This window comes from Pelophylax lessonae (assembly GCF_965119305.1).
Source record: "Pelophylax lessonae genome assembly, chromosome: 4".
Lineage (NCBI taxonomy): Eukaryota > Metazoa > Chordata > Amphibia > Anura > Ranidae > Pelophylax > Pelophylax lessonae.
In genome coordinates, this window is record NC_138771.1 from 197,567,104 (window position 1) to 197,594,131 (window position 27,028).

The 27,028-nt window shown below is 40.0% G+C and overlaps 1 protein-coding gene across 1 annotated transcript in view; it reads right to left on the reverse strand.

Annotated features, from left to right (window-relative positions):
• LAMB4 (laminin subunit beta 4) overlaps positions 1-27,028 on the reverse strand; it is a gene marked incomplete at both ends in the record, with an annotated part of 184,994 nt that overhangs the window by 141,232 nt on the left and 16,734 nt on the right. Inside the window, 7 exons of the mRNA XM_082256455.1 lie at positions 224-403; positions 4,251-4,439; positions 7,301-7,421; positions 10,577-10,791; positions 12,900-12,963; positions 23,595-23,783; positions 26,620-26,693. Coding sequence (XP_082112581.1) covers positions 224-403; positions 4,251-4,439; positions 7,301-7,421; positions 10,577-10,791; positions 12,900-12,963; positions 23,595-23,783; positions 26,620-26,693 — 1,032 coding nt within the window. The remainder of the gene's footprint in view (positions 1-223; positions 404-4,250; positions 4,440-7,300; positions 7,422-10,576; positions 10,792-12,899; positions 12,964-23,594; positions 23,784-26,619; positions 26,694-27,028) is intronic.

Consider the following 27,028-nt stretch of genomic DNA (forward strand, 5'->3'; position numbering starts at 1 on the left):
ATTTCAAATAGTTATTATTTTTGTACCAAAAAGTACCATAGATTAATTCTTTTGTTTGGCTCAGAGTATTTATAAGAGATGTGGAACATTTCATTGGAGTAAATATGGGACTGTCAATTAGAAGCCAGGAACTCCCAGGACATCTTTTTAAGTTTATTTACAAAAAAAGCACAATTCCAACAATTTTTCAATTGAAAGCCGTTTTTCAAAGATATCTACTTACATTGACAACCCAAAAAATTGGTAGCACTCAGTCCAAAGTAACCTGGTTTACACTGATCACAGCGTTTTCCTTCTACATTTTGTTTGCATAAGCATGTCCCCGCGATGATTCCCAGTCTGCGATTTGTGTGACCCTCACATATTCCCCCACCATGAGTTCCATCTGGGTCACAGTCACATGCTATAGGAAAATCAGTGACAGCAAGCAATGTTAAAATTAAAGACTATCTAATGTATGGGAGAAAAAAAATGTTTGTTAAAATGTACTTACACTAAATTGTGCACATTACTAAGCTTATTAAGTTTTTCAGATGTAGAAATACACTGACAACATTATAGTTTAGAATTCTAAGAGAATATATTTCACTAAACAGTTGCTTCCTTTAAAGAGATAAACTAATGGTTCTCCTGTGTTTACATTGGGCTGTGTTTTTTTCTCGGCCTCTCACCTTTTAGGCCCACCAGCCGAGAGGCTGCATATACACTATATTACCAAAAGTATTGGGACACCTGCCTTTACACGCACACACATTTTAATGGCATCCCAGTCTTAGTCCGTAGGGTTTAATATTGAGTTGGCCCACCCTTTGCAGCTATATCAGCTTCAACTCTTCTGGGAAGGCTGTCCACAAGGTTTAAAAGTGTGTCTATGGGAATGTTTGACCATTTTTCCAGAAGCACATTTGTGAGGTCAAGCACTTATGTTGGATGAGAAGGCCTGGCTCGCAGTCTCCGCTCTAATTCATCCATAGGTGTTCTATCTGGTTGAGGTCAGGACTATGTGCAGGCCAGTCAAGTTCCTCCACCCCAAACTCGCTCATCCATGTATTTATTGACCTTGCTTTGTGCACTGGTGTAAATCATTTGGTGGAGGGAGGATAATGGTGTGGGGTTGTTTTTCAGGGATTGGGCTTGGCCCCTTAGTTCCAGTGAAGGGAACTCTTAAGGCACCAGCATACCAAGACATTTTGGACAATTTCATGCTTCCATATTTGTGGGAACAGTTTGTGGATGGCCCCTTCCTGTTCCAACATGACTGCACACCCATGCAAAAACAAGGTCTATAAAGACATGCATAAGCACGCTTGGGGTGGGGGAACTTTATTGGCCTGCACAGAGTCCTGACCTCAACCCAATAGAACACCTTTGGGATGAATTAGAGTGGAGATTGCGAGCCAGGACTTCTCGTCCACATCAGTGCCTGACTTCACAAATGTGCTTCTGGAAGAATGGTCAAACATTCCCATAGACACACTCCTAAACCTTGTGGACAGCCTTCCCAGAAGAGTTGAAGCTGTTATAGCTGTAAACGGTGGACCAACTAAATATTGAACCCTACGGACTAAGACTGCAATGTCATTAAAGTTCATGTCATGTAAAGGCAGGTGTCCCAATACTTTTGATAATATAGTGTATGTGTCACATCAGCAGGAAAAGGTTAATGGCATTTTCTCAAATCTGTATAAGGCCTCTTGCACACGCTGCCAAAATACTGAGCGTTTTCAGGCATACAGATGTTTTTTGTTCACTAAACGCAGCCCATTGTTTTCAATCTACCTGGACACACAGGCGCGATCAGCAACACGCATTTCTGCATTTGTTGCTTGTGTTAATGTTTATGTAAATGTTAATTTGAGGAAGTTAGAATTATTTTATTGTATATGAGCATACATGCAAATACATGTGGATATACGCCAATAAGCACAAAAAAAAATGCCTGATATGTCATCGAGGAAAACTGATGTTCAAACGTTAGTAAACATCACTACCCTAACAGTATTGACAATATATTCATTTTGCTTTCACAGCTTAAAACATTTGAAATATTATATTTCTAGGGGTAACTTGCTGCTGTAGTGGTGAGCACAAAGTAATATTTTGGCTAACAGTTAAAAAACATAGAAGCACCCTCAGTATTTGCAGAAACATTGCAAATTGGATTATGCATATTTGTGCATGCCACATTAAAAAGCCACTTTGGTAAATTGATCAGTTTACAGGATCAGGGATATATCCAGTGACATTTTTTTTCAAAATGGGGACTGTCCTTTGCAATTAGGATTTCCATTTGAATGTATGGTATGCTTTTTGATCTCTTGTGCATAAACTTCCAACCTCTTTTCACTCTTAATAGTTAGATGTTTATATTTTATACCAGCATTTTACTGGGTCACTTCACAATTAAAGATCACAACACTAATTGGTTATGGGAGGGGAATTGGTATTAGAGGGGGCACAGGAAAATAAACCTTTAGTAACCTGGCAAAGAATTTTACTCTTGTAGATCAACAAAATGGAGGAATTGAAGACAAGGTAAACCTGAAATGGGCGGCAAATTAACCACTTCTGGACCGGAAGGATTTGCCCGCTATTCGGCATTGCGTTTACTTTAACCAACAATTGCGCGGTCGTGTGACGCCGTACCTAAATAAAAAATAATTGATGGCCTTTTTTTCCCCACAAATAGAGCTTTCATTTGGTGGTATTTGATCACCTCTGCGATTTTTATTTTTTGCTCTATAAACAAAAAAAGAGCGACAATTCTGAAAAAAACAATATTTTTCACATTCTGCTATATAACATTCCCAAAAAAAAAAAAATATATATATATATCTAGATTTTTTAACATTTTAGGCCAATTTGTTTTCTGCTACATATTTTTTGGTAAAAAAATAGCAATAAGCGTATTTTGATTGGTTTGCGCAAAAGTTATCGCGTCTACAAACTATGGGAAAAATTTATGTCATTTTTTATTGTTTTTTTTTTACTAGTAATGGTAGCGATCTGCGTTTTTTAGCGGGACTGCGGCGTACAGATCAGACTCCTAACTGACATTTTGTACACTTTTGGGGGGGGGGACCAGTGACATTACTACAGTGATCAGTGCTAAAATATGCACTGTTACTGTGATAATGACCTGTAATCCTACATAGAAGGATCACAGGGGCTCTGTGATCATTGCAGAGAGAAGAACAGTCAGCTGTGTTTACAACAGCTGCCCGTCCTTCTCTCTCAGCGGGGAACGATCGCGGGTGTCAGGAGGCAATCGGAGCCCCCTGCCCCATGCATCGGAGTCCCCGCTGCCGAGTGGGAGCGGAAGCGCGTCGGCAGCAGCACACGCTCGCCCCCTAGCTGCAGGCGCACGACCGACGTATACCTACGTCGCTTTGCGCAGGAGGGGCTGCCTGCCGCAGTATAACAGCGGCGGGCAGTCCTTAAGTGGTTAATTTCACATAACTTTGATATGTAATCCTAATAGTGCACTTGAAACATTGTTTGCAGTCCTTTAGAACAGCTTACAATATCAATGGGCAGATCATAAATATTAGCAAATCTGACCAAAGAATAAAATGGGTTATGATGAAATCAGGTACATTATATCTTTAGCTCTCTATATATGAGAATAATATTTTCTATCCATCTATTAATATGATATTATTTTTTGATATATCTAACCATCACTGTCATTTATCAGTTAATAAAAAGTTTATGAAGCAATTGATGTTTCCACATACAGAATGGTCTTAAAGCGGAACTACACTGCATCTGACGCTATTTAATTAATTTATAACATTCAAAGCAAACTTCCCCACCCATCCATGTCTCCATGCTTTATTTTGCTGAGTAATCATTTTGAACAACCTCCCTGCATTTCTGGCCGTGGCCATCTTGAGTAAGGGCAGATCATTCATCTAGCATTTACTTCCTGTAATTCATCTGCCGTTAGCTCCGGCATGCAGACAGGAGAGTGTGCTTAGCTCCTCCCCTCCTGAAGACTTCTGGGATGTATGACATAACTTGCCTTGGCCTGGACGCCAGGAAGTAACAGAAGAAATGAAAAAAAAATGTAAAACAAGTAAATATGATACACTTTCCTATCTATTTACTAATGCTAGCAGCATAAGGATTAAAATTAGTCAAGGTTGATTGAGAGAATAACGTTCCACTAAGTAATGATGTTTAAGAATTTTCAGCTTGACAAGTATTCTTTGTGGCATTTAATTATAATACTGTTTAGTACAACTTACGAATACAGGTATTTGGGTCAGAAGTATCTTTAAGAGGGTCATGATAGAAGTATGGCTTGCAGAATTCACAATGAGTTCCTATAGTATTGTGCTGACAGTTTTCACAGACACCACCACTGGTGCCATTGCTGGCTTCATAGACTTTCATTTCAAAGTGACATTTATCAGCGTGTCCATTACAGTTGCATTCTGAAAAAAAAAATATATATATTTTTTTTTGTTAACAAAAACCCACGTCTACATGATGGTAATTTGATTATAAATGATTTTCAGTCCACATCACACATGATATATTGCAATGCAGTATCATTAATTTTAATGCACATCAACACACTTTCCTCAATGTGTCAGAAAAAGGTAATATTCGATTTTGGACATGGTCTGCCCTAATGCAATGCACATTAACCTCCCTGGTGGTATGATTGTGTCCGATTTTAGGTGCTGAAAGTGGTACCATTATTTTGCATGTAATTCTTAAGGACGAGCAGCCCAAACCAACTAGTTACATATGATTTTTTTTTACTCATTTGCTCACTTGTTATCTCTTGCCTTGACTATTGTAACTTCTTCCTCATTGGCACACCTCTGTGTAGGCTATCCCCTCTTCAGTCTTAAATAAATGCTGCTGCCAGACTCATCCACCTTACCAGCCATTCAGTGTCCGCCACTCCTCTCTGCCAATCCCTCTATTGGCTTCCCATTGCTCAACAAACAAAATTCAAAGCAATAACAATACCATACAAAGCCATTTACAACTCTTCCCCAAGCTACATCACTAATCTTGTCCAAAAATATCACCCAAGCCATTCTCTCCACTCCTGCCAAGACCTTCTGCTCTCTAGCTACCTCCTCCTCCAATGCTTGTCTCCAGGACTTCTCCGGGGCCTCTCCCAACGTCTGGAACCCCCTACTCCAATCTATTTGGCTATCTCCTACTCTGTTCACTTTTAGGCGTTCCCTGAAATCTCGGGTCTTCAGGGAAGCCTATCCTGCCTTCAGCTAATAACTGAATCTACTATATCTCCCATCAGTTCATCCCTCACAGTTATTACCTTTTGTTCCACCAGTCCCTCCGTATTATTGTAAGCTCCCAGGAGGGCCCTCCTCTCCCTCTTGTATTGAATTGTATTGTTGCTGTATTGTCTGCCTTTATATAGTAAAGCGCTCTGCAAACTGTTGGCGCTATATAAATCCTGTATAATATTAAAAATAATCATTTTTGTTTGTATACAATCTTTCGTGCCAAAATTCTCTGTACATGTTAAATTTTGAAGAATGGCGTTCAAAAGTACTTCAAAAATGTGTTTGCTTTTAACATGCGATTTTGGAATACATGGAATTTCCACAGTGAAAACTACATTCATTGTTGGAAATGAGTTTGTTCAAGAAAAATTTTCCATCCTGCTCCTTCGAGTTTTCTAATCACTGTGGCTGAAAATGAACATCAATTTGACCCCACTAACCATGAAAATCAAAAGAAATATTTTTAAAAGTAAACATTTTAAACACAACTCTACTACTATAAGGTCAGCCTAGAGCAAGCAACAGACAAGGAAATATCTGAGAGCAGTCAGACATCTGTCTTTGAACACATAGACATAGCATTAGGATCTACTACTGCTACCTCCTTGATTTTTACAACAAACTAAATAATTTTATGTTTGGGTGATTGAAGAAGTGACTATTGTTGTGCTTTAGAGCAGTTTTACCAGGCCCTATTTTACTCAGGTGTAATTGATTCTAGAATCATGCGCATCCCTTGCAAGGATGAGACTATAGTATATGCTTTCACCCTAAACCAAGTTCAGAATCAATCCACCTTCAATCATTTTAGTATATAGAGGGGCTTTTGGTGACTATGCTATTCCAGCATGCTGAATTGAGTTACTGAGCAACACAGAAAGAAGGTACAGATATTTATTACACACCAGTGTTTTTTTGTTTTTGGTGTCTCTGCTATTTAAGGTATGCTGTTATGAGAGATGCACATATTACCACATACAGTAAGTATAGTAAGATGCTTATTTTCTAAAGTGTTGGTATAGCCAAATATGTATTCTATAAATCTATTTTTGCATCTTTTTAGAGAGATTTATACCCCTTTCTATTCCAGAGATGCAACATGAAGTGAGAAAAAATCTTTACAACATTAGGGAAAAACTCTACTTGGACAGTTCTTACTAGAACAAGCAGTGCCAGATTTATAAAGGGGCTCCCCGACAGAAGAAGCCTCCCTCTATACAAAAAATAATATGAAAAATAATAAAAGGAAATAATAATAAAATAATATAAAATAGATAATAATAAAACATTACTTTCTTTCATTAAATATATCTTGGGAAGTATATTTTGCTGACCATCATCTGTAAAAGTGTTTACTCTGGACTCTTATATTGCATTGATTAAAAAAATATATATTTTTGGCAGCTCAAGAAAACAACACAGAGCATTATCCCTGTGTGTGTATGTGTGTCCATGTATGACCTTAGAATGACATTGTTTCATGCATTTTAAAAATGCGTGAGTGGCACTGCAAATTTAAACCAGCTCTGTATATGATGGGCTCCCAGAACATGAAGTGTCCCAGGCCCCCCAAGGTCTAAATCTGGATCTAAGAACAGGTGTCTCCACTGGAATATTTACACTCACCTCTTAATCAGGTGATAACTCTAAAGTTTGGGATTTCTCATTACATTCTGTCTCAGAGACAGTCATCAACAAGACAAATATAAAAGTGTGAATTCCTCCAGCAGAGATCCAGCGAGCAACAACAAACCGAACAGGGGTTCTAATTCCATCCTACTACATTCAAAGCTAAAAAAAAATAGCTAAACATACAATGTAACTAACTTTCTTAATCTGTAGCAGCTTAAAGCTAGCACACTTGAACTTGAGAAATAATGCATATCGTGCAATTGTACTTTGTTATGTACCACATACCAATAGGTTTACCATAATGATGTTCATAATTGATGATAGATATTGTGGAAGTATATAAAGCTTGGAGTAATTCTTAAAATTGCGATTTATCACATTTGTTGAACACTTACGTCTGCATGCATTGTCTTCAAAGCCAACTGCTGGGCTCCATGGTGCATCATTATAAAATTCTTTACATTTTTCACAGTTGAGGCCATCTGTGTTATGCTGACAGACACATTTACCATGAACCTTGAAACACAAAAACACATACTGTATTGTCTGTTCAGCAGTCTTAATGTTGGGGGCTTTGACACGCTAACATATTAATCGATTACCATGCATTGTAAAGCAATACAAAATAGCAAAAAACAGAAATGTCGGAGCAGTGTCTAGTCTGTCGCTTTTAGGCATTTTCTTTACTAAGAAAGAATGCTAAGAACATTTAAATAAAAATATGTGTTTATAAACTGACAATAGTTTTTCGTACTAGTGGTTCTCAAACTCTAGCCATGTCAGATCCACACCACACAGACATGTAAGAGCATCCTCTGAAGGATAATAGCTGGTTCTTCTCTAATAGTACAAAGGCTGCCCACCACCACAAGCACCAGTCCATGCACTACATCTCGAAAAACTCAGTCTAGAGGATGTCTTTTTGAAATGCATTGCTTGCAGATATTTAAACAGGAGAGGGAATAGGACAAGAGATACTCCAAAATGCTGCACAGTAACAGAAGGCACACTTCTCTAGGCTCCCACTCCAGGATTAAGTCTCTATTGTCCACCTGGTCTCATCTCTCCATCTCCTGGATGGGCAAAACCAATTCAGTTAAATTAAAATTCTACCTAAACATTTCTATATTTTTTGCACTCTGCCTGTCCCATCCGCAGACGCCTGGCAGCCTGGGGGTTCCCAACTTCCTTATATATTACCAAGCAGCTCAGATCGCCTTGTTGACTGCCCTGCATGCCATTAATGTGGCTCACATATGGGTGGACCTGAAATTCGCTTTTTGTGGCCGACAAACCCACAATCTTTACCCTGAATCCCTTCCCAACTGTGACTTCTAACTCTTAGTCCACTGATACTGTACACCCTATGCGTATGGGATGGCCTCAAATACTCCAGTAACTTGTTCTCAGCTCATCTCCCTTTACTCCCTTTGGTAGGCAATCTGCTTTTTTTGCCAGGCCTAGAATGTCCAGCGACCTCATATTGGCGGACTTAACGGGGTTTCACTTCAGCCTCCTCGCTCATAGAAACTGAAAAAGTTATCCAGTGGCTAACCTTCAGAGAAAGCTTCCAAGAGTGGCTAACCTTCAGAGAAAGCTTCCAGGCACCCTCCGCTGAATTATTCCGGTACACTCATCTTCACCACTGGGTAATTCTCTTATAAGTGGCAAAATCCTCTCTCCCTTTTGACTGTCTCTGAACACATTTTCTGTCACATGCCCATAGCACCTAAATTGCTTTCTTTACTGCAATCACATTTTAATTGTCTTTCTTCCCCTGTTAGCCATGCATATGTGACGACTTAAAGGCACACAAAACCAAGAATAGTCTCTGACTTGGTCCTCCAATGCAGCTTGCACTATTAATGTCATAACTCTCGAGTTCGCCTATAAGGTCCTGAACAGGTGGTATATAATACCTACCAGACTCGCTCACATAATCCCTGGACATTATGATTTATGCTTTAGGGGCTACCAAACGGCGGGAGATGTCCTCCATACATGGTGGACCTGCCCAATGATAGGTCGTGTTTTACCCAAACACCCATGGTTCACCCTCCTACACTTCAAACCCCACTAAAAATCAACTAAAATTGGCACATCATATAGTCTTGGCCTAACTAATCCATTGCTAAAGCTTGGAGCAAGCAGTTCACTTACTTCTCTCAAGTTAAAACTAGGTTGGATGGTTTTTATATCAATGAACATTTGACAAGCACCATTACCAACAGCCACAGGAAATTCAACAAGATCTGGAACCCTTGGATTACCTATTACCCCCCCTAAATTTCTTCCGTGATACGTGCCTCTTTTCACCCTCTTTCCAGTCCCCCCCGTGGCAGTATTCCTCCGCTTCCTTTTCCTCTTCTCTCCTCTAGTTCGGGCCTTACTCTTTCTTTCTTGTTTTCTCTCCCCCATCTTTTCCACTTTTTCTGCTTTCTTTTTCTACATTCCCTCTACTCCCCCTTTTCTTTTTTTCCCTTCTTTCTTGGTTGACCGTCTTGGTCTACTTGTCCCACAAGCATGATGTGACTTTTGATATCAAAACTCTGTGTATTCATTTGTTATTCTTCCCCTTGGTTTGGGATACGCTCCAGCAACAACATCATATCGTCACTGATCAGTCTACAGTGTTTATTGGATACCAGTTTGCCATAATGTTTATCCTTGTATTTGGCTTATTTTCTCTATACCCGCAATGCGGACTGTTTGATCTGTACTAAATGCTCAAACCAATAATCATAAATACATTGAAATCTAAAATACATACAACCCTTAGGCAGTTTAACTCTCCAGAATATACCTATAACTGGAATCTGAATTTTGTGTTAATAGCAGAATAAATATATGCCAAAGAATATGCCAAAAATTGACACACTGCAAAAGTGGGAACATTTTCACAACTACAGGCTCACAACTGGGAAACTTGTGGAAGGTTATACTTGCAGATTACTGCAAAAATACCGCTTTTATTACAACTGACTTGAATCAGTATTTCTGTAACCCAGACACCATGTACAAGGTCAACCTATAATAACATTATAATCCGTCAGTAAATTGTGCAAAACATGGACCCCTAGGCAATGGAAAAGTCTTATGGGCTTATGGGTCATCTTTCACTGTATTTCATGTGAGGAAGCACAAGGGTGCATTTAATCCAGAAAAGATTCAATTTAACAGCTACAATATCCATTATTTTAGCAAATATAACATGTTTTAACTTTTTAGTACATATATTGCCTTATCCCTGGACTTCCGTATGACATGGGTGACGACACGCTACTTCCAGTGAGTTCCTGCACAAAGTTGATTATCGGAATTCTCACAAAAAGACGCTGCAGCACAATGCAATAATATCATCTGATTTGGGGAAGCAAGATTTGGAGAACTCAGCATTCCCCTAAGTGTGATTACATCACTCTCTTGCCTATCTCCTTTAGATTTAATATATTTTACATACACGCTCAATTTACCCTTACTATGCAAAAAAAAAAAAATGTTTTATCTGTATAAAAAATTGCATATTTGAAAGGTTTAAGTTTAAAGTAGTACAATTGTTTATGATATCAAGTACAAAGCAGATATACAAATCATGATGGGCTTGACTGCTGATATAACTAAGGGCTGTTGTAAGTACATCACATGATGAAGGCACAGATTCTATGTCTTACCATTCCAGGCTGACTGAACACGTCACCTCTCATGTTATCCACAGGAACACATTGGCTGGCATGTCCATTGCAGAAACAGTTTCCCCTCAATATCATTTCATATATCCCATAGTAGTATTTCTCTTGTGGCTCATTCTGCCATCCATTGCTATGTGTGTCCCCAAAGGTATGGAGCTTTGTAAAGTTGATTCTTATATTAGTGAGAGTAATGATATCTAAATAAAAAAAAAAAACACATCACAGTGTCAAATAAAACTGTTAGGCAATGATTTGTTGATACTGCCCTTCTACACATGGATTCAAAGAATGCAAAGCTGGCCATAAATGTTATATACATGGATTCAAAGACTGCAAAGCTGGCCATAAATGTTATATACATGGATTCAAAGACTGCAAAGCTGGCCATAAATGTTATATACATGGATTCAAAGACTGCAAAGCTGGCCATAAATGTTATATGCATGGATTCAAAGACTGCAAAGCTGGCCATAAATGTTACCATATGATTGTAAAATCTCCATGAGACTTACGATAATTGTGAATTAAATGTTCTAAACACTCACACTGCATATTTGTTGATACAGCTAAAGGACATTTTGTAAAGGTTAAAAAAGTAGATTGTGACATATGGCCAGCTTTAATGTCTCTAAATTTATCATTATAATAGTATAACTTTTCAAGGCTCATAGACAGCTACCAATGACTCCAAGGCTGTGATAAGCACCAGGTTTGCAATGTTAAAAGACAAGTCTAATAATCGAGATTTGGCAAGGTATGTTCCATAAATATCTTGCATATACACATGTATGGGTGTGTAAATGTACGTACGCTTATACATGCATGCAATTCTTCCTCATCCTTATCTAGCTGCCAATATTTCAATTTACTCATCCAAACTCATAAACTACTTAAGTATACACACGTTTACACACATATACACATAAGTTATTGTACTCAGTTCTATATATGTTTTTTTTAAAGCTCTGATTTGAATGCATCACTGTTTTATGGAACATTTCACAGCTGTGTGCATTGGTCCATAGACAATAATGCACCTGTGTTCAGATCCATAAAAAAGCTACATGGTTGCAAATGAGGCATTTTTTGGACCGTGTGCAAGAGACGATAATCTCTCTATCTTTCTGTCCTACTGACCATTGTCACCTGAACTGAAAATAAGGGAAAGTCTAAAGTTTATGATTATCATAGACACAGGAATGAAGGGGAACCCCTTCAAATTGACAGTTCTTGCAGTGACAACTGTCAAGGATTGCCTTTACATTAGAGTGATTTAATTTCTGTTGTGTCTAAAGAGTCACAAGTAGAGGGAGATTTTCCTAATGGGACAGAAAAGGTAAAAAAAACCCCACTGGCATGGGTATTTCTGCTTTGTCCAAAATAAAAGAAAATGTTGACTTTATCTATATTTTAACGATGTTGCTGGTATCTTACAAAACCTTCCTGAACATGAGAATTTATAGATAAAGAAAGTTCTGCTTACCTTCATATTAATATACTATATTACATATAGACCACATGAAAACAAGTATGGCAATATTAAAGAGATGGGCATTTTCTTTACAAGCAGTAATTCATGGTAACTGGTGTCAAATGTCTGATATTTTAATCTGATAAATCCGATTTTTCACAGTAGCATAGTTTTGCTTTCACATACAGTACAGTATGTTATTTCCACAATATGTAATTAAAGTCAGCAGGGGTAGCTAGGATTGTAAAGGAATATGAGATTGCATATTTGATAAATATTTTGTCTTGCTTTAGATCAAAATATATAATTATTATGTCAAGCCTAATTTTCTTTGCTGTGAGCAACCTCTTAAATTATACTTTGAGACCACATAAATTTGTACCTACAATATGTCTGGGCTGATTTACTAAACGAGTAGGGGCTGTTTACTTAGCGAAGTGAATGTTAACTTTGCAATAGGATGAATGATAATGATAAAGTGAATCTTTGGTCTCTTTGTACATCCAATGTCTGAGGAAACTTTAAAAAAAACAGGATTTTTGCTAGCATACGACTGGTATATTGGAGTCATTTTGCTGTGCGCAAATTATTTATTCCTTTAATCAACCAACCCTAGGATGTGCAGGTTGACTAATAATAATACATTTTCCCATGTGATATTCTTCTTCCCATGTATAGTAAATAGTAAACTGAGCAAAAGAAATAGAAAGATTAGTTTATTTTACATATCAAGTTGTATATTTGTTCTTGCTTGTCCTTTTTTTTGGTAATACCATGCACACAATGTTAATTTGATATTTCATATATACTTTTTCATTTAATTGGCTTATTTACCCTGTATATATGGATCATACGGATCATCTATGTCAAAACTAGGATCAAGTGCCTTTAAAACCACCTGTAAAAAACAAATGAGAAAGGAATATTATTCTACTGCGGCATGCAGAATATTTTATGCAAAAATGTTTTATTCTAACCTGTTTAAAAAGATATCTGATACACGCTATAGTATGCCATGGACAAAGTATAACTTTAACCACTTCAATACAGGGCACTTTCCTCCCTTCCTGCCCAGGCCAATTTTCCCCTTTCAGCGCTGTTGCATTTTGAATGACAATTGCGCGGTCATGCAACACTGTACCTACACCAAATTTATGTCATTTTCCCCCCACAAATAGAGCTTTCTTTTGGTGGTATTTGATCACCTCTGGGTTTTTTCCTTTTTGCTAAACAAATAAAAAAATACCGAAAAGTTTGAAAAAAAAAAAAGTTTTTTTGTTTATGTTATACAATTTTGTAAATAAATAAGTTTTTTCCTGCACTGTTGAGCACTGATGAGACTGCACTGACAGGCACTGATAAGGAGGCACTGATGGGGTGGCACTGATGGGGTGGCACTGATGGGGTGGCACTGATAGGCGGCACTGATAGGCGGCACTGATATGCGGCACTGATAGGCACTGATATGTGGCACTGATAGGTAGCACAGATATGCAGCATTGGTGGGCACTGATAGGCGGCACTGCTAAGCACTGATAGGCAGCATTGATGGGCACTGATAGGTGGCACTGATGGGCACTGATAGGTGGCACTGACGGGCACTAATGGGCACTAATAGGCGGCACTGGTGGGCACTGATGGGCACTGATGGGCGGCACTGATCGGCACTGACGGGCGGCACTGATGGGCACTAATGGGCACTGATAGGCGGCACTGGTGGGCAATAATGGGCACTGGTGGGCGACACTGAAAGATGGCAATGATGGGCACTTGTGGGCAGCACTGATAGGGAGGGCACTGGCGGGCAGCACTGATGGGGAGGGCAATGGGGGGGCTCCCTGAGCCCTGATTGCCATCCCTGGTGGCCATAGTGGGCATCCCTGGGGTCACAGTGGGCATCCCTGGGGTCATAGTGGGCATCCCTGGTGGTTCTAGTGGCATCCCCCCTCCGAGGGTCTGCACTGGTAATCAATGATCTGATTACCAGTGCCGACCCCCCCCCCCCTGTCAGGGGAGCCGCCGATCGGTGCTCCTTTACTATCGCCTGTCAGGCACGAACTAAGGAAAGCCGATCAACGGCTGTTCCTGTTTACTATGTGACCAGCCGTGATTGGATACGGCTGATCACATGGTAAAGAGCTACGTCAGTAGTCTCTTTACCAAGATCGGAGATGCAGGGTGTCAGGCTGACACCTCGCATCACCGATCGCCGCCCAGAGCTGTGTTATCCTGCCGCCGTCATATGACGTCCGGTCAGGATAATACAACCACATTCCCGCCGTCAATCTGTAATAGGGCGGGCGGGAAGTGGTTAAAGTGGTTCTAAAGGCATAAGGGAGTTTACCTTAATGCATTCTGTGCATTAAGGTAAAGAACCTTTCAGTATCAGCTCCCCACAGACCCCCTCCTCAATAAATAATTACCTGGCTCCTCTTTTGATCCAGCACTGTGCCCAAGAGCACTGTGCCCTGCTCTCTCTCTCCTCACAGGCACAGAGGCAGCAGCTTTGGCTCCTTCTGCTGTCAATAAAATCATGTTAGGAGGGAGAAGGGTGTTGGGGCTGAACCACAGTGTGTTTGTCTATGGACACACACAGCTAGACTCCAGAGCAACCCTGCATGTCTGCCCCCCATAGCAAGTGCTTGCTATAGGGGCAGACACAGAAAACCATTTTATTCTTTTATACAGATAAGGAGGAGCCAAGAACGTCAGTGGGGGCCCCAGTAGAGGAGGTTCTGGGCCGCTCTGTGCAAAACTATTGCACAGATTAGGCAATTATAACATGTTTTTTAATTTTAGGAAAATAATGCTGAGCCTTTCCAACTGCTTTAAAAATACATTTATTTGAAAGTACTTTTGAATATGCTTGATGATATGTAAATCTCTCCCAGTTCTCTGTCAGGCTACATCCTGGACACCTTAAAAAGGCAGTGATCTAGGACTGAGATAAGAATACCAGCAAATGACAATTCCTCCTCTCCCCTTCACCCAAAACCGCTCATTAGGAGGAAACTCATTTTGTTACACTATTAATATACATCACATGTAATCTATAATTTAGCTGCTATGAAGACTGCTGCAATCAATAAGATCAGCATGAGCCCATTCCTTCAGCTGCCAGTTTGGCCACTGCAATAATATTGCCATTGGGTTCTTTTTATACACTTCTAACCCTAGTGAATCTTCAGAAGTAAGTAAAGCCTTCAATTGGCCACCTTGTTCACAGCAAAGCCAGTGATTGGCAGAACATCCTGACCACTTAGTGGCTTAGCTGTCAACAAGACTGCCAATTAGTGGATTTATTATCCCCTAAAGGCCCACCTGTAGGTTTACAAATGTTATAATAGCACCTAAAATGCCATTATGACCACTGCCAGCTGCAGGACTGAATTCTGTCACTGTTTTGGTTCAGGTCTTTTTTTGCCAATTTGCCTTTTCAACTGAACTGCCAAAAAAAAACAAATGTGATGTGTCCTCAACATATTGAAAATGTGGGCATCTTCTTAACTGTTGCTCTGAGCTACCCCTCTAAGTAACAAAAAGCCCCTTAGAATAATAAATAGGTGAGTGTATCTTATATTGTAAGTACCATGTCAAGTGAAACTTGGCCATGGAAAACTTTTGTGCAGGACATTGCTTGTTACTACTGCACATTGTTCATAGTTGAGTTAAAGTAGGATCTCTGTTTTGAAAGTGTTGCCAGCACTTCATATTCCTGATATGTGCCTGCTGTACCATGTACTTGAATGAAAAAGTATTCTGTTCTCTTTGTATTGCTTCCTTTGTGTGAAATCCTTGGCAGTCCCTTTGCTTTCCTATTAAAAACCGACCACACTAAGCAGGACAGCACCCTGTGGTCAGCTTTCTAGCCATGCTGGGAACTCAACCTGCTCTTTTTCAATGATCAGACTGTTTTGCCTCTCATTTCATTTTTAAATTGAATGGGCTGTTTTACAACCTTTACAATCACTTTAAGGACATGTAATATTATCATATCTACATATGTAATCCAAAATGCTTGGGAATAGTTGGTTATCTACTGGAAAGTAATATGATTCAGAGAGTTATATAGTGTTTTGGAGATGCTACTGATGTAAGACATTAGAACAATATTAAAGTTCAATGTGAATGTGTTTCCTGTCATAGGGTTACGACACTCACTAAGTGAGACTTTAAGCAGTAGATCATTGTCACCATGTGCTGAAACCTGGCCACAACACTTTAACTAAAGGATGAATGGCCATTGGCAGTGACTACTCCTGAACTGGCTGTTATGTCAGAGAAAGTAAAGTGCACCTCTATCTAGGAATATAAAGAGAGATGGAGCTGCAGTGACAAGAAAGACACTGGAGTTTTTAGGTCTGCACAATAGTTTACCGCTACCTTTATTTTAGCTGGAGGTTTTACTGATCACCATTGAGTTTTACCATTCTCTACTGAAACAGCCCCTTACCTGGCTCTTTAAAACTAATATAAAGAATATGCATAAAGTATTCATCTCACTGTCATATAAATAAATTCCAGTTGCACGGTGCTGCTTTTCTTAAATGATGGGTTGTGACTTAAAGCGGAGTTCCGGGCAAATTTTTTTTTTCTTACCTAAAAATACCCCTAGAATAGTCAGGGCTAGGGTATTTAAACAAGGATGTCCTCTAAACTGTCCCCTGTTTAGTGTACCTGCAAGATGAATTACTTGTGAAGTTCTTGTCCAGCGCGGCCACCTGCGGTGTGGGCAGCGGAAGCCGCGGTGTCCCAGAATGTATAGCCTCATCACTTCCGGGGCAGGCGTGTCATCCAATAGCTCATTACACATGCCCAGAAGCTGTTCTCCATTCATCGGCAGAGAAGGACGCGCCTGCACCGGAAGTGACGAGGGACACCGGTGCAGGCGCATTGACTCCTGGGATTCATGACACTCATCTCCCAGGAGTCAATGCAAAGGAGGAAATTACGTCGCCAGCCGTTGCCGCATAAGGAAGAAGTTGGAAGAAATTAAGTTATTTTTAATTAAAAATAAGGTAAAAAAATAGCCAAATTGAATTTAGAAAGGTATATAGCTATGCATGAAATAATGTTTAAAATCAGGGTGGAACTCCGCTTTAAATTGGAACATGAACCAATTTTGTATGGGTCCCCTTCCCTTTTGTATAAATCCCCCCCTTCCCCAATGTTGGAATGAGAGTATATAGACAATGCAGTGGCATGGACAGCTGCTCATGTCTGATATTGGTTCTTACTGCTGTACACCAGAGAGGACAGAAAGAAAAACCTTGTTTCCAATGACTCTCTTATAGTGGGTCCTGTGACTTGGTTTAGAAAGGCTTTTGGACCTATGGAGGATCTCCCTTTGTGCGAGGCGAAGGTATAACAAGTGAGAAGTATTCGAATAAGGAGACTTTAACATCTAGGAAGACAGCTGTAAGGGTTCTGAGACCTATATGTGTGTTCTGCACTTGAAGAACTACTGTTCAGAATATCATGTACTATGGAACAGTGCACTGTACTTAGACTCCAGCTCCAGGAGTCATGTGAATAGATGCCATGTTGAAACAGAACTGTGCTATAAGAAACGTATTGCACCGTGTTTGAGTTATGCAGTAAAGTGTTGAAAAGCCTTTAAGACTGGACATTCCTTTATTCTGGGTGATAGGCCTTAGGCTGGGAATGTGAAGGAGGTGGGCTTCAGGCAAAGGAAAATGACACAATATGGTGGAGTGGTGGAGTATCTCTTGGAACCATAGGTAGGTGACTACCCCATCCAGTGGAACCTGGGCCAGCATGATGCAAATTTCTTCCCTATCCGGGTCCCTTACATGGGCACATTATATTGTTGTTCTCAACAACGTGTCAATGTGTCTTTCACAATGCTATAGGAATTATGCTCTGAAATCTATTTTTTTTTTTTAATTAAAATTGTTTGTTAACAAAATATATTCAATTTTCACTTTACAAAACAGAAAAAAAAGAACTTTGAATGAAAACAAACATGTTTACTATTTGTTTGTTTGTTTTATTATTATTTTTTTGGCCTCCATTATTTTTCTCTTCTTGGGTCTCAGTACAGTAATCATTTTCCTATTTAAGTCCTGGGATTAAAAAGTGTAAGTACCCTTGCTTTAAAGGGGTAACTATAAAAGTGAAATGAAGGAATTCTTCATTTCTTCAGATATACACTTGTCTTTATTTGGAATTTAAAAAATAATATTGGTTAGATTAAATATATTTGAAATGCAGTCACTGCAAATAGGATGAGCATGTCCACAGATTACAGACCACGACATGATAACGAGATGGTCTGCATACCTGAACAGATGGAGCAGGACTGTGCAGGCCCAATTGAAAATGAATTACACGTGTTTATAAAGTAAATATACATGACTAATCTAATGAAATGTAATCACAAGTATATAACCTTTAAGAAGCAAGCATTTCTCATTTTTTCATCCCAATAGAATCAAGTGATAACTATGAATTATTTAGCTTGTTTGTTTTGTATTTAACCACTTAACCCCCGGAAGATTTTACCCCCTTCCTGACCAGGGCCTATTTTGCCATTCGGCACTGCGTGACTTTAACGGACAATTGCGTGGTCGTGCGACACTGTACCCAAACAAATTTGACATCCTTTTTTTCTCACAAACAGAGCTTTCTTTTGGTGGTATTTGATCACCTGTGCGATTTTTTGATCATGCGCTATAGACAAAAAAAGAGCGACAATTTTGCAAAAATAACAATATTTTTCACATTTTTTTATATGAAATTCCCCCCAAAAAAATTTAAAAATCAAAATTTTTTAACATTTTAGGCCAATTTTTTTTATACCATATGTTTGGTAAAAAAAATCGCAAAAAGCGTATTTTGATTGGTTTGCGCTAAAGTTATTGCGTTTACTAACTAAGGGAAAGATTTTTGTCATTTTTATTGTTTTTTTTTAATGAGTAATGGCGGCGATCTGCGATTTCTTTTGTGGGACTGCGACATTGCGACGGACAGATCGGACCCTTGACTGACATTTTTAACACTTTTGGGGGTACCAGTGACATTACTACAGTAATCAGTGCTATACATATGCACTGTTACTGTAAAAATGACACTGGGAGGGAAAGGGTTAACTTTATTGGGGAGGGAGGGGTTAAGTGTGTCCCTAGGGGCATGCTTCTAACTGTGATTGGATGTGGCTGTGTGTGTAACAGCAGAGATCAACGGTCCTACATAGCAGGACCGTATGATCTGTGCTTTTACACAGGGGGGAATGACAGGCGGCTTTGTTTACACTAGCCGCCTGCCTTTCTCCCTCCCACCCGACGATCGCGAGTGACCGGCGGACATCGGGTCCGCCGGTCACACGCACGGGCTGCTTAGGGAACGAGCGGGGGTGGGAGCGCGCCTTCGGCGGCGCGCGCTCGCCCCCTATTGGCTCCCAGGCTAGTGACGTACCGGTATGTCACTTTGCCTGGGAGGCAGTGGCGTAGCGTGGGGGGTGCAGGGGGGGCCGGCCGCACCGGGTGCAACATTTGGGGGGGCGCATCCCGTGCCAGTGTCACTCTAGAAAACTTTAAAAATTCTTCCTAGCGTGTCACTCCAACCGCCGCCATCTTCAGGCGAAACGATGGCTGGCCGGCGCCCTGTGATTGGGCCAACATTGTCATGTGCGGCAGCGGGGCTGGACAGTGGCAGAGCCCCGCCTCGCTTCTGGAGCCCGCCTCGCTGTCTTCTAAGTCAGCTCTGCATGTGCCTCCGTCCCGCCTCCTCTAAGCTCTCACAATCCTCCCCGACCCACCCCCTGTAAGGGCTCATCATCACCATGTGGCAGAGCGGATGGATCATGAAAACAGGTAAGTCATTTTTCTGGCTGCAGGACTAGACACAGTCTGGGGAGGAGGCGTAGTTAACAGTGTAGTGTAGTTTAGTGGGTAGTAGTAGTGTAGTGGGTAGTGTAGTGTAGTGGACAGTGTAGTGTAGTGGGTAGTGTAGTGGACAGTGTAGTGTAGTGTAGTGGACAGTGTAGTGTAGTTAGGTAGTGTAGTGGACAGGGTAGTGTAGTGGATAGTGTAGTGGGTAGTGTAGTGGACAGTGTAGTGTAATGTAGTGGGTAGTGTAGTGGACAGTGTAGTGTAGTGCGTAGTGTAGTGGACAGTGTAGTGTAGTGGGTAGTGTAGTGGACAGTGTAGTGTAGTGCGTAGTGTAGATGACAGTGTAGTGTAGTGGGTAGTGTAGTGGACAGTGTAGTGTAGTGTACTGGACAATGTAGTGGACAGTGTAGTGTAGTGGGTAGTGTAGTGGACAGTGTAGTGTAGTGGACAGTGTAGTGTAGTAGGTAGTGTAGTGGGCAGTGTAGTGGGTAGTGTAGTGGACAGTGTAGTGTAGTGGGTAGTGTAGTGTAGTGGGAAGTGTAGTGGGTAGTGTAGTGGACAGTGACGTGTAGTGGGTAGTGTAGTGGACAATGTAGTGTAGTGGGCAGTGTAGTGAGTAGTGTAGTGGGCAGTGTAGTGTAGTGGGTAGTGTAGTGGACAGTGCAGTGGTTAGTGTAGTGTAGTGTAGTGTAGTGGTCAGTGTAGTGTAGTGGGTAGTGTAGTGTAATGGTCAGTGTAGTGGACAGTGTAGTGTAGTGGGTAGTGTAGTGGACAATGTTGTAGTGTAGTGGGTAGTATAGTGGACAGTGTGGCGTATTGGAAAGTGTGGTGTAGTGTAGTGGACAGTGTAGTGGTCAGTGAACTTGGTAGTATAGTGTAGTGGATAGTGTAGGGTAGTGTAGTTTAGTGGACAATATAGTGGTTAGGGTAGTGTAGTGGACAATGTAGTTTAGTGGTCAGTGTAGTGGTCAGTTTAGTGGACAGTGTAGTGTAGTGGTCAGTGTAGTGGTCAGTTTAGTGTATTGGAAAGTTTAGTGTAGTGGACAGTGTAGTGGGTAGTATTGTGTAGTGGACAGTGTAGGGTAGTGTAGTTAAGTGAACAATATAGTGGTTAGTGTGGTTTAGTGGACAGTGTAGGGTAGTGTAGTGGACAGTGTGGTGTAGTGGACAGTGTAGTGTAGTGGAAAGTGTAGTGTAGTGGACAGTGTAGTGGTTAGTGTAGTGTAGTGGTCAGTGTAGTGTAGTGGTCAGTATAATGTAGTGGAAAGTGTAGTGTAGTGGACAGTGTAGTGTAATGGTCAGTGGGTAGTGTAGTGGACATTGTAGTGAACAGTGTAGTGTAGTAGACAGTTTAGTGTAGTTTAATGGTCAGTGTAGTGTAGTGGACAGTGTAGTGTAGTGGGCAGTGTAGTGTAGTGGGCAGGTAGGAATCAGGTAGGTCAGTGTAAGGGTCAGTGTCGTGGACAGGTAGGTCAGTGTAGTGGCCAGTACAGGAATCAGGTATGTTAGCGTAGTGGACTGGTAGGTCAGTATAGGAATCAGGCTGGTCAGTACTTGTAGGAAGGGACTCAGGGAGTGCTAAAAGTCTGCAGGTTAGGGGGCGCAAATTACTTGCCTTGCCCCGGGCGCTGACAACCCACGCTACGCCTCTGCTGGGAGGGGCTGACCGCCGCCGTATATAGTCGGGCGGCAGTCGCCAAGTGGTTAAAAATCACAAATCTGCCATAAAGGAGACATTGTAGAAAATGCCTAAGCATTCAATTACAAACTGTGTAAAATATTGTTTTACTTCTAATCTGTTTATATGGATTGCTAACATGTCCTTTGTATTGTCACATATTGGCACATGTGCAATAGAGGAAAAATCCGATGAGAAGAGAATTAATAAATAAATAATACTCAATAAAGATATTTTGGAAAAAAATAAATAAATAATGAGGCTCCAATACTTTCCATTGTTTTAAAGCTGGGGATAAGTCATTTGAGTAGCATTGCTGGTCTGACAAAGGAAACCAGGTTCAAATAAGGGAGCAAGCAGACACGATACAGATAAAAATTAGCATTATGGTAAAATGTATAGATGATGGAACCTTCTGTATGACTTTTTTTTTTGCCTCAAGAGACATTCTAATTTTCATAACATGTACTTACATTTTTTTTTGCCTATACCAAGTAATTTCCATGTGCAAACTAGGCATTAGTATAATAAAATTTTTGCCATCGCCCTTGCGTTCTTTGGGATTTTAGGATGTGTGGATTGGTCATGGCACCCTTCCTTTCCCCCTTCTTTACCCCTTTTTTACCTTTTTTTAGATATAGACTGACCAAGTTTGCTATGTGCAATATGTCATTGGTTTCCCTATTGGGTTTTTTGGTTTGGTTTTTATGTGGTCTTTAGTTTTGAGCGATTTAGGTTGCCCGAGATTAATCCTTGGTGGGACGCTGCGGTGGATGCCTGTTGTCCTGTCCATTGCAATACCAATGTGTCCTGGTTGCCAGGTGATCAGCAGCTGCACCGCACATGCGAAGGGTGCGGCCTTCTTTCCAATGGCAACCTGTGTTGCCATGATGTGGGTGGGCAGGTGGATGGGATACTTTTTCTCCCACCACCACTGGATATGCGCGGCTCACTAGCGGCGCATGTGCAGTAATCACATCCACCCACAACCGGATCTGACATTCACTGGCGGCGGAAGCAGACATGGGGAGGTGGTTCTGAATGGAGGTTTTTTTCTCAGGCAGCTGTCCAACTTCAGGGGTCAGATCCTGGTTGATGGCACATACAGGTGAAGAATAGCCCACAAGATAATGGGGATGTTGTGGCTTTTAGGAATGGGCTTGGTGATATTTGGTATGGGTTGAATATAATATGTTAGCAACCTTCCACTATCCTTCTGTCTTTAAGGGGCAGGATTCTACCATGTGTGATAGCCTGTAGGTTTCTCCATTTACATTTCTTATGATTGGCTGTCTTCCCTTTGTCTGGAAGCTCTATTTTGGGAAATAGTACTATTATTTATTTTGGGTTTTGGTTTAAGACTTTGGCTGACCCCTATGTAAAATGCCATGTATATTTATATGTATATCCTTAGGACACATGGTTTGGTGGTACTCGACTTGGGTTCCTCTCCCAAGCACATCACCTTAGGTCCATTGGTATTGTGAGGGGCCCTGGATGCCCACAGCCCCCTGGTGGAGTCTTCTCCCCTGTTGGCATGCTGGTGTTTCCTGTACGCATATCAGCTGTAAATAACAATATGCTTTGGATAACTAAGGTATATTTGTGTAAACTGCATTGGGTCCCCTTCCTTGTTGGGACCAATATATGTTTGTCACTTAATGATATATGAACAAAAAGTGGGAGGAAAGTAACAATTTGCCTTCTCCCGTGACACAGCGCTTTCTAAAGATAAGTGCTCTGAATTGTACACATGAAAAAATATTTGTGAATATAAATACTTAAAAACAATGGTAGCAGGTGCAGTGCTAGTCTATAAATAACCCCTAAATATAGGATTGAATTGGTGTGAAAACCTCTGTGTAGATAAAGTGCAGTGGCTGTGCTATAAATAACATAATAGCTATATATACACACATGAATAGATGAAATAAATAGAATAAAGTGCAGGGGCTATACTATAAATATCATATAAATACAAATTAATAAAGACATTACCTCTCCTTCTGTGGATGGCTCTATATCTGAATACCTAGAGTCACAGACCACATCTCCGACATCATCAGCATGCCCTTCTGGAATTCCAGGAAAAGCTGATGCACAATTCTGAGCAAAGTATTTAAATATTTTCCATGTTCGTCCAAAGTCGCGAGATCGTTCAACGAGCATGGCTGCAGGACGAAATGACTGCAAAATATACAATAAAAATATAATATAACACACAAGAATGAACAGCATGGTGGCTAGGTGATTAACATCCCTGCCTTGGACCCTCTGGTTCCTGGGTTCTGATCCTTCTAGTGTTTTCTCTAGTTTCTTCCAAAAAACTTACTGTTAGTTTAAATAGCACCTTATCAAATTAGCTCTTAGGTTTGTATAAGTATGCCAAGAAAATCTAATTGGTAGGGCAGTATATTTATACATATATAAAGATGGGAACTATTATGACAATCAGGAAAAGTTGAAACGACAGAGAGACAAGCATTTCATGTACAATGAAATGTTTTTGTTAAATTCAAGATTGAAACTGGGTTACAAAGCTACAATTTTGGCTAAACTAATAGAAATTGACTTCAGATAATTGATATATCTAATGTACACTTTTGTGTTTAAGGAATGCTTTGAGAAGAACTCCTATTTTTATATCAGATTTCTAACATGGTGTCCTCTCTTCCTTGTCCCAAGGGAAGCATTTACATATACCATTATATACATTTTAAAGAATTATGTATGTGTCAGGAACTTTGTATCAGCCATTAGATTTGCGCATGTTTCTCTGCATAGAAGCTTAGCCAGACAGGTTACTATAAGCACATGACAGTGTGGATACATGTGCACATACTACATGGACACTGGTGCCAAGAGGCCTTTTAAAAGCTGAGCTCTGCCCTTGAATGTCCCCTGACCTGTTCTAGAACTTTGCTTTTCTGCCAATGGTTGTTCATTATCTCTGTTACCAACTTCAGCCTTGACTTCTGACCAAGATTCTGCTCACCGACATTGTACCTGACTGCCAGCACATTGCGAACCTTGGCCTGTTCCTGACCTTGACTCTGTGTATAATTTGGTATTTCACTGTTCATTTCTTAGTGACTGTATGCCTGTTACCGGACTCCACCTGTAATTGAATCTGCTGCATCCTCATTGTGTTGCCAGCTATACACTTGGACAATGGACATCCTATACCAGTGCTCATATGTTCCTGTACTTAGCTACTTGTGCCCTTCTATTGCCCTTGCAGGCCCTGTCTTATCTGCTAGGGGTCACATATGGGAATTGTGCAAAAGGCCATGCTCTTCATTTAGGGCTCCTAATCAGGTATATGACATATGTGTTTTAACAGGTTTTGCACTCAGTATTTATTTTTAAATTAATTTTATATCATGACACTCTATGCATAATCATATAGCTCATAAAGAAAAAATGCAGTTAGTGGTGTATATTATTTTTAGGTTTAAAAACTTTATCTGTATTGATGTCTTCAATATAATGTCAATCGATGAATATGAACTGCCAAAAAAACATGCTATGAGACAAGAATGGGATAAAGGGCCTATGCCAGTTTTGTGCATACACATCTTCTTTAAAGAAAAAAAAAAAACCTTAACTAGCACAATGTGGGATTTCAATGCAATACCAATGCAACATTGTAACCTGTAAGCCAACGCACTTACCCCAATCTAAACTAGTGTTGTTCGTTGCCAAAAAGATGTATGCAATATGACACATCCTCCAATCTAAAGCTGCCAGTGGATGGAAACTGAAACTTTCTATTGATTTTATAAATAAAACTCAGTTACAGTTATGAATTTTGGTGTTTGTATAATAAGCATGGTCCTAGCGGCATATTTTCTTTATGAACAAGCCTTTTGGATGTTGTTCAGAGGCAACCACAGAAGCAAAATCTCAAAATTCTCTATTCATGTATACACTATATTACCAAAAGTATTGGGACACCTGCCTTTGCATGCACAAGAACTTGAATGGTATCTCTGTCTTAGTCCAAAGGGTTCAATATTGCGTTGGCCCACCCTGTGTCTATGGGAATGTTTGACCATTCTTTTAGAAGAGCATTTGTGAGGTCAGACACTGATGTTGGACGAGAAGGCCTGGCTCGCAGTCTCCACTCAAATTCATCCCAATAGTGTTCTGTTGGGTTGAGGTCAGGACTTTGTGCAAGCCAATCAAGTTCCTCCAAACCAAACTTGCTCATCCATGTCTATACGGACCTTGCTTTGTGCACTGATGCGTAGTCATGTTGGAACTAGAAGGGGCCATCCCCAAACTGTTCCCACAAAGATAGAGCATGAAATTGTCCAAAATGTCTTTGCATGCTGATGCTTTAAGAGTTCTCTTCACTGCAGCTAAATGGCCATGCCCAACCTCTGAAAAGCAACCCCACGCCCCCTCCATCAAATGATTTGGACCAGTCCACAAAGCAAGGTCCAAAAAGACATGAATGAGTGAGTTTGGGGTTAAGGAACTTGACTGGCCTGCACCCCGATGGAACACCTCTGGGATGAATAAGAGCGGAGACTGAGACCTCAAAAATGCGCTTCTGGAAGAATGGTCAAATATTCCCATAGACACACTCCTAAACCTTGTGGACAGCCTTCCCAAAAGAGTTGAAGCTGTTATATCTGCAAAGGGTGGGCCAAATCAATATTGAACCCTATGGACTAAGACTTGGATGCTATTAAAGTTCATGTGTGTGTAAAGGTAGGCTTCCCAATACTTTTGGTAATATAGTGTATACATGAATAGAGAATTCTGGGATCTTGCTTCTGTTCAGAAAAATTTCATCTAATTTGAAATAATAATACATAACTATACTTTGAGTTTTCAAAATACAAATTATATTTAAAATACAAAATTTTTATATTAGATAGAACAGATTTTTCAGAACAAGTTTGGATATATAACAGAAAAAGTGAAAAGAGTGGAGCTGCTGCCTTTTTGTCACATACCTCACTTATAATGTTATAACATTTGTATTATTTAAGTACATAAAAGTGCACAATACCTTGAAGGTAATTACCAGATGGCTGAACTGAAACAACGTTTCTAAGTCCAGTCTAATGCTGACGAAATCAATGCCTATAAAAAAAAAAAATCATAAAATGTAAGTCCATGAGAAGGAAATATACTCCCCTTTTACATTATTTTTTACCTTATATTATTTTCTTCTATAATTAGTATATACATTTTGCAATGTAAAGTAAATGCTATAAACAATTTTAATTGTTGTTGTTTTCTTAAACATGCCTTTGTTTGTTTTTATTATTTCAATATTGGATCCATATTTAGCTGGCTAAAATGTAATGGTAATTAGGTAATATTTGATTGATTGGTGTTGATCAGCATATATTATTCTGTGTACTTTTTTAATATATAAAACAATAATTCTGTATCAAGTAGTAGTAAATCAAATG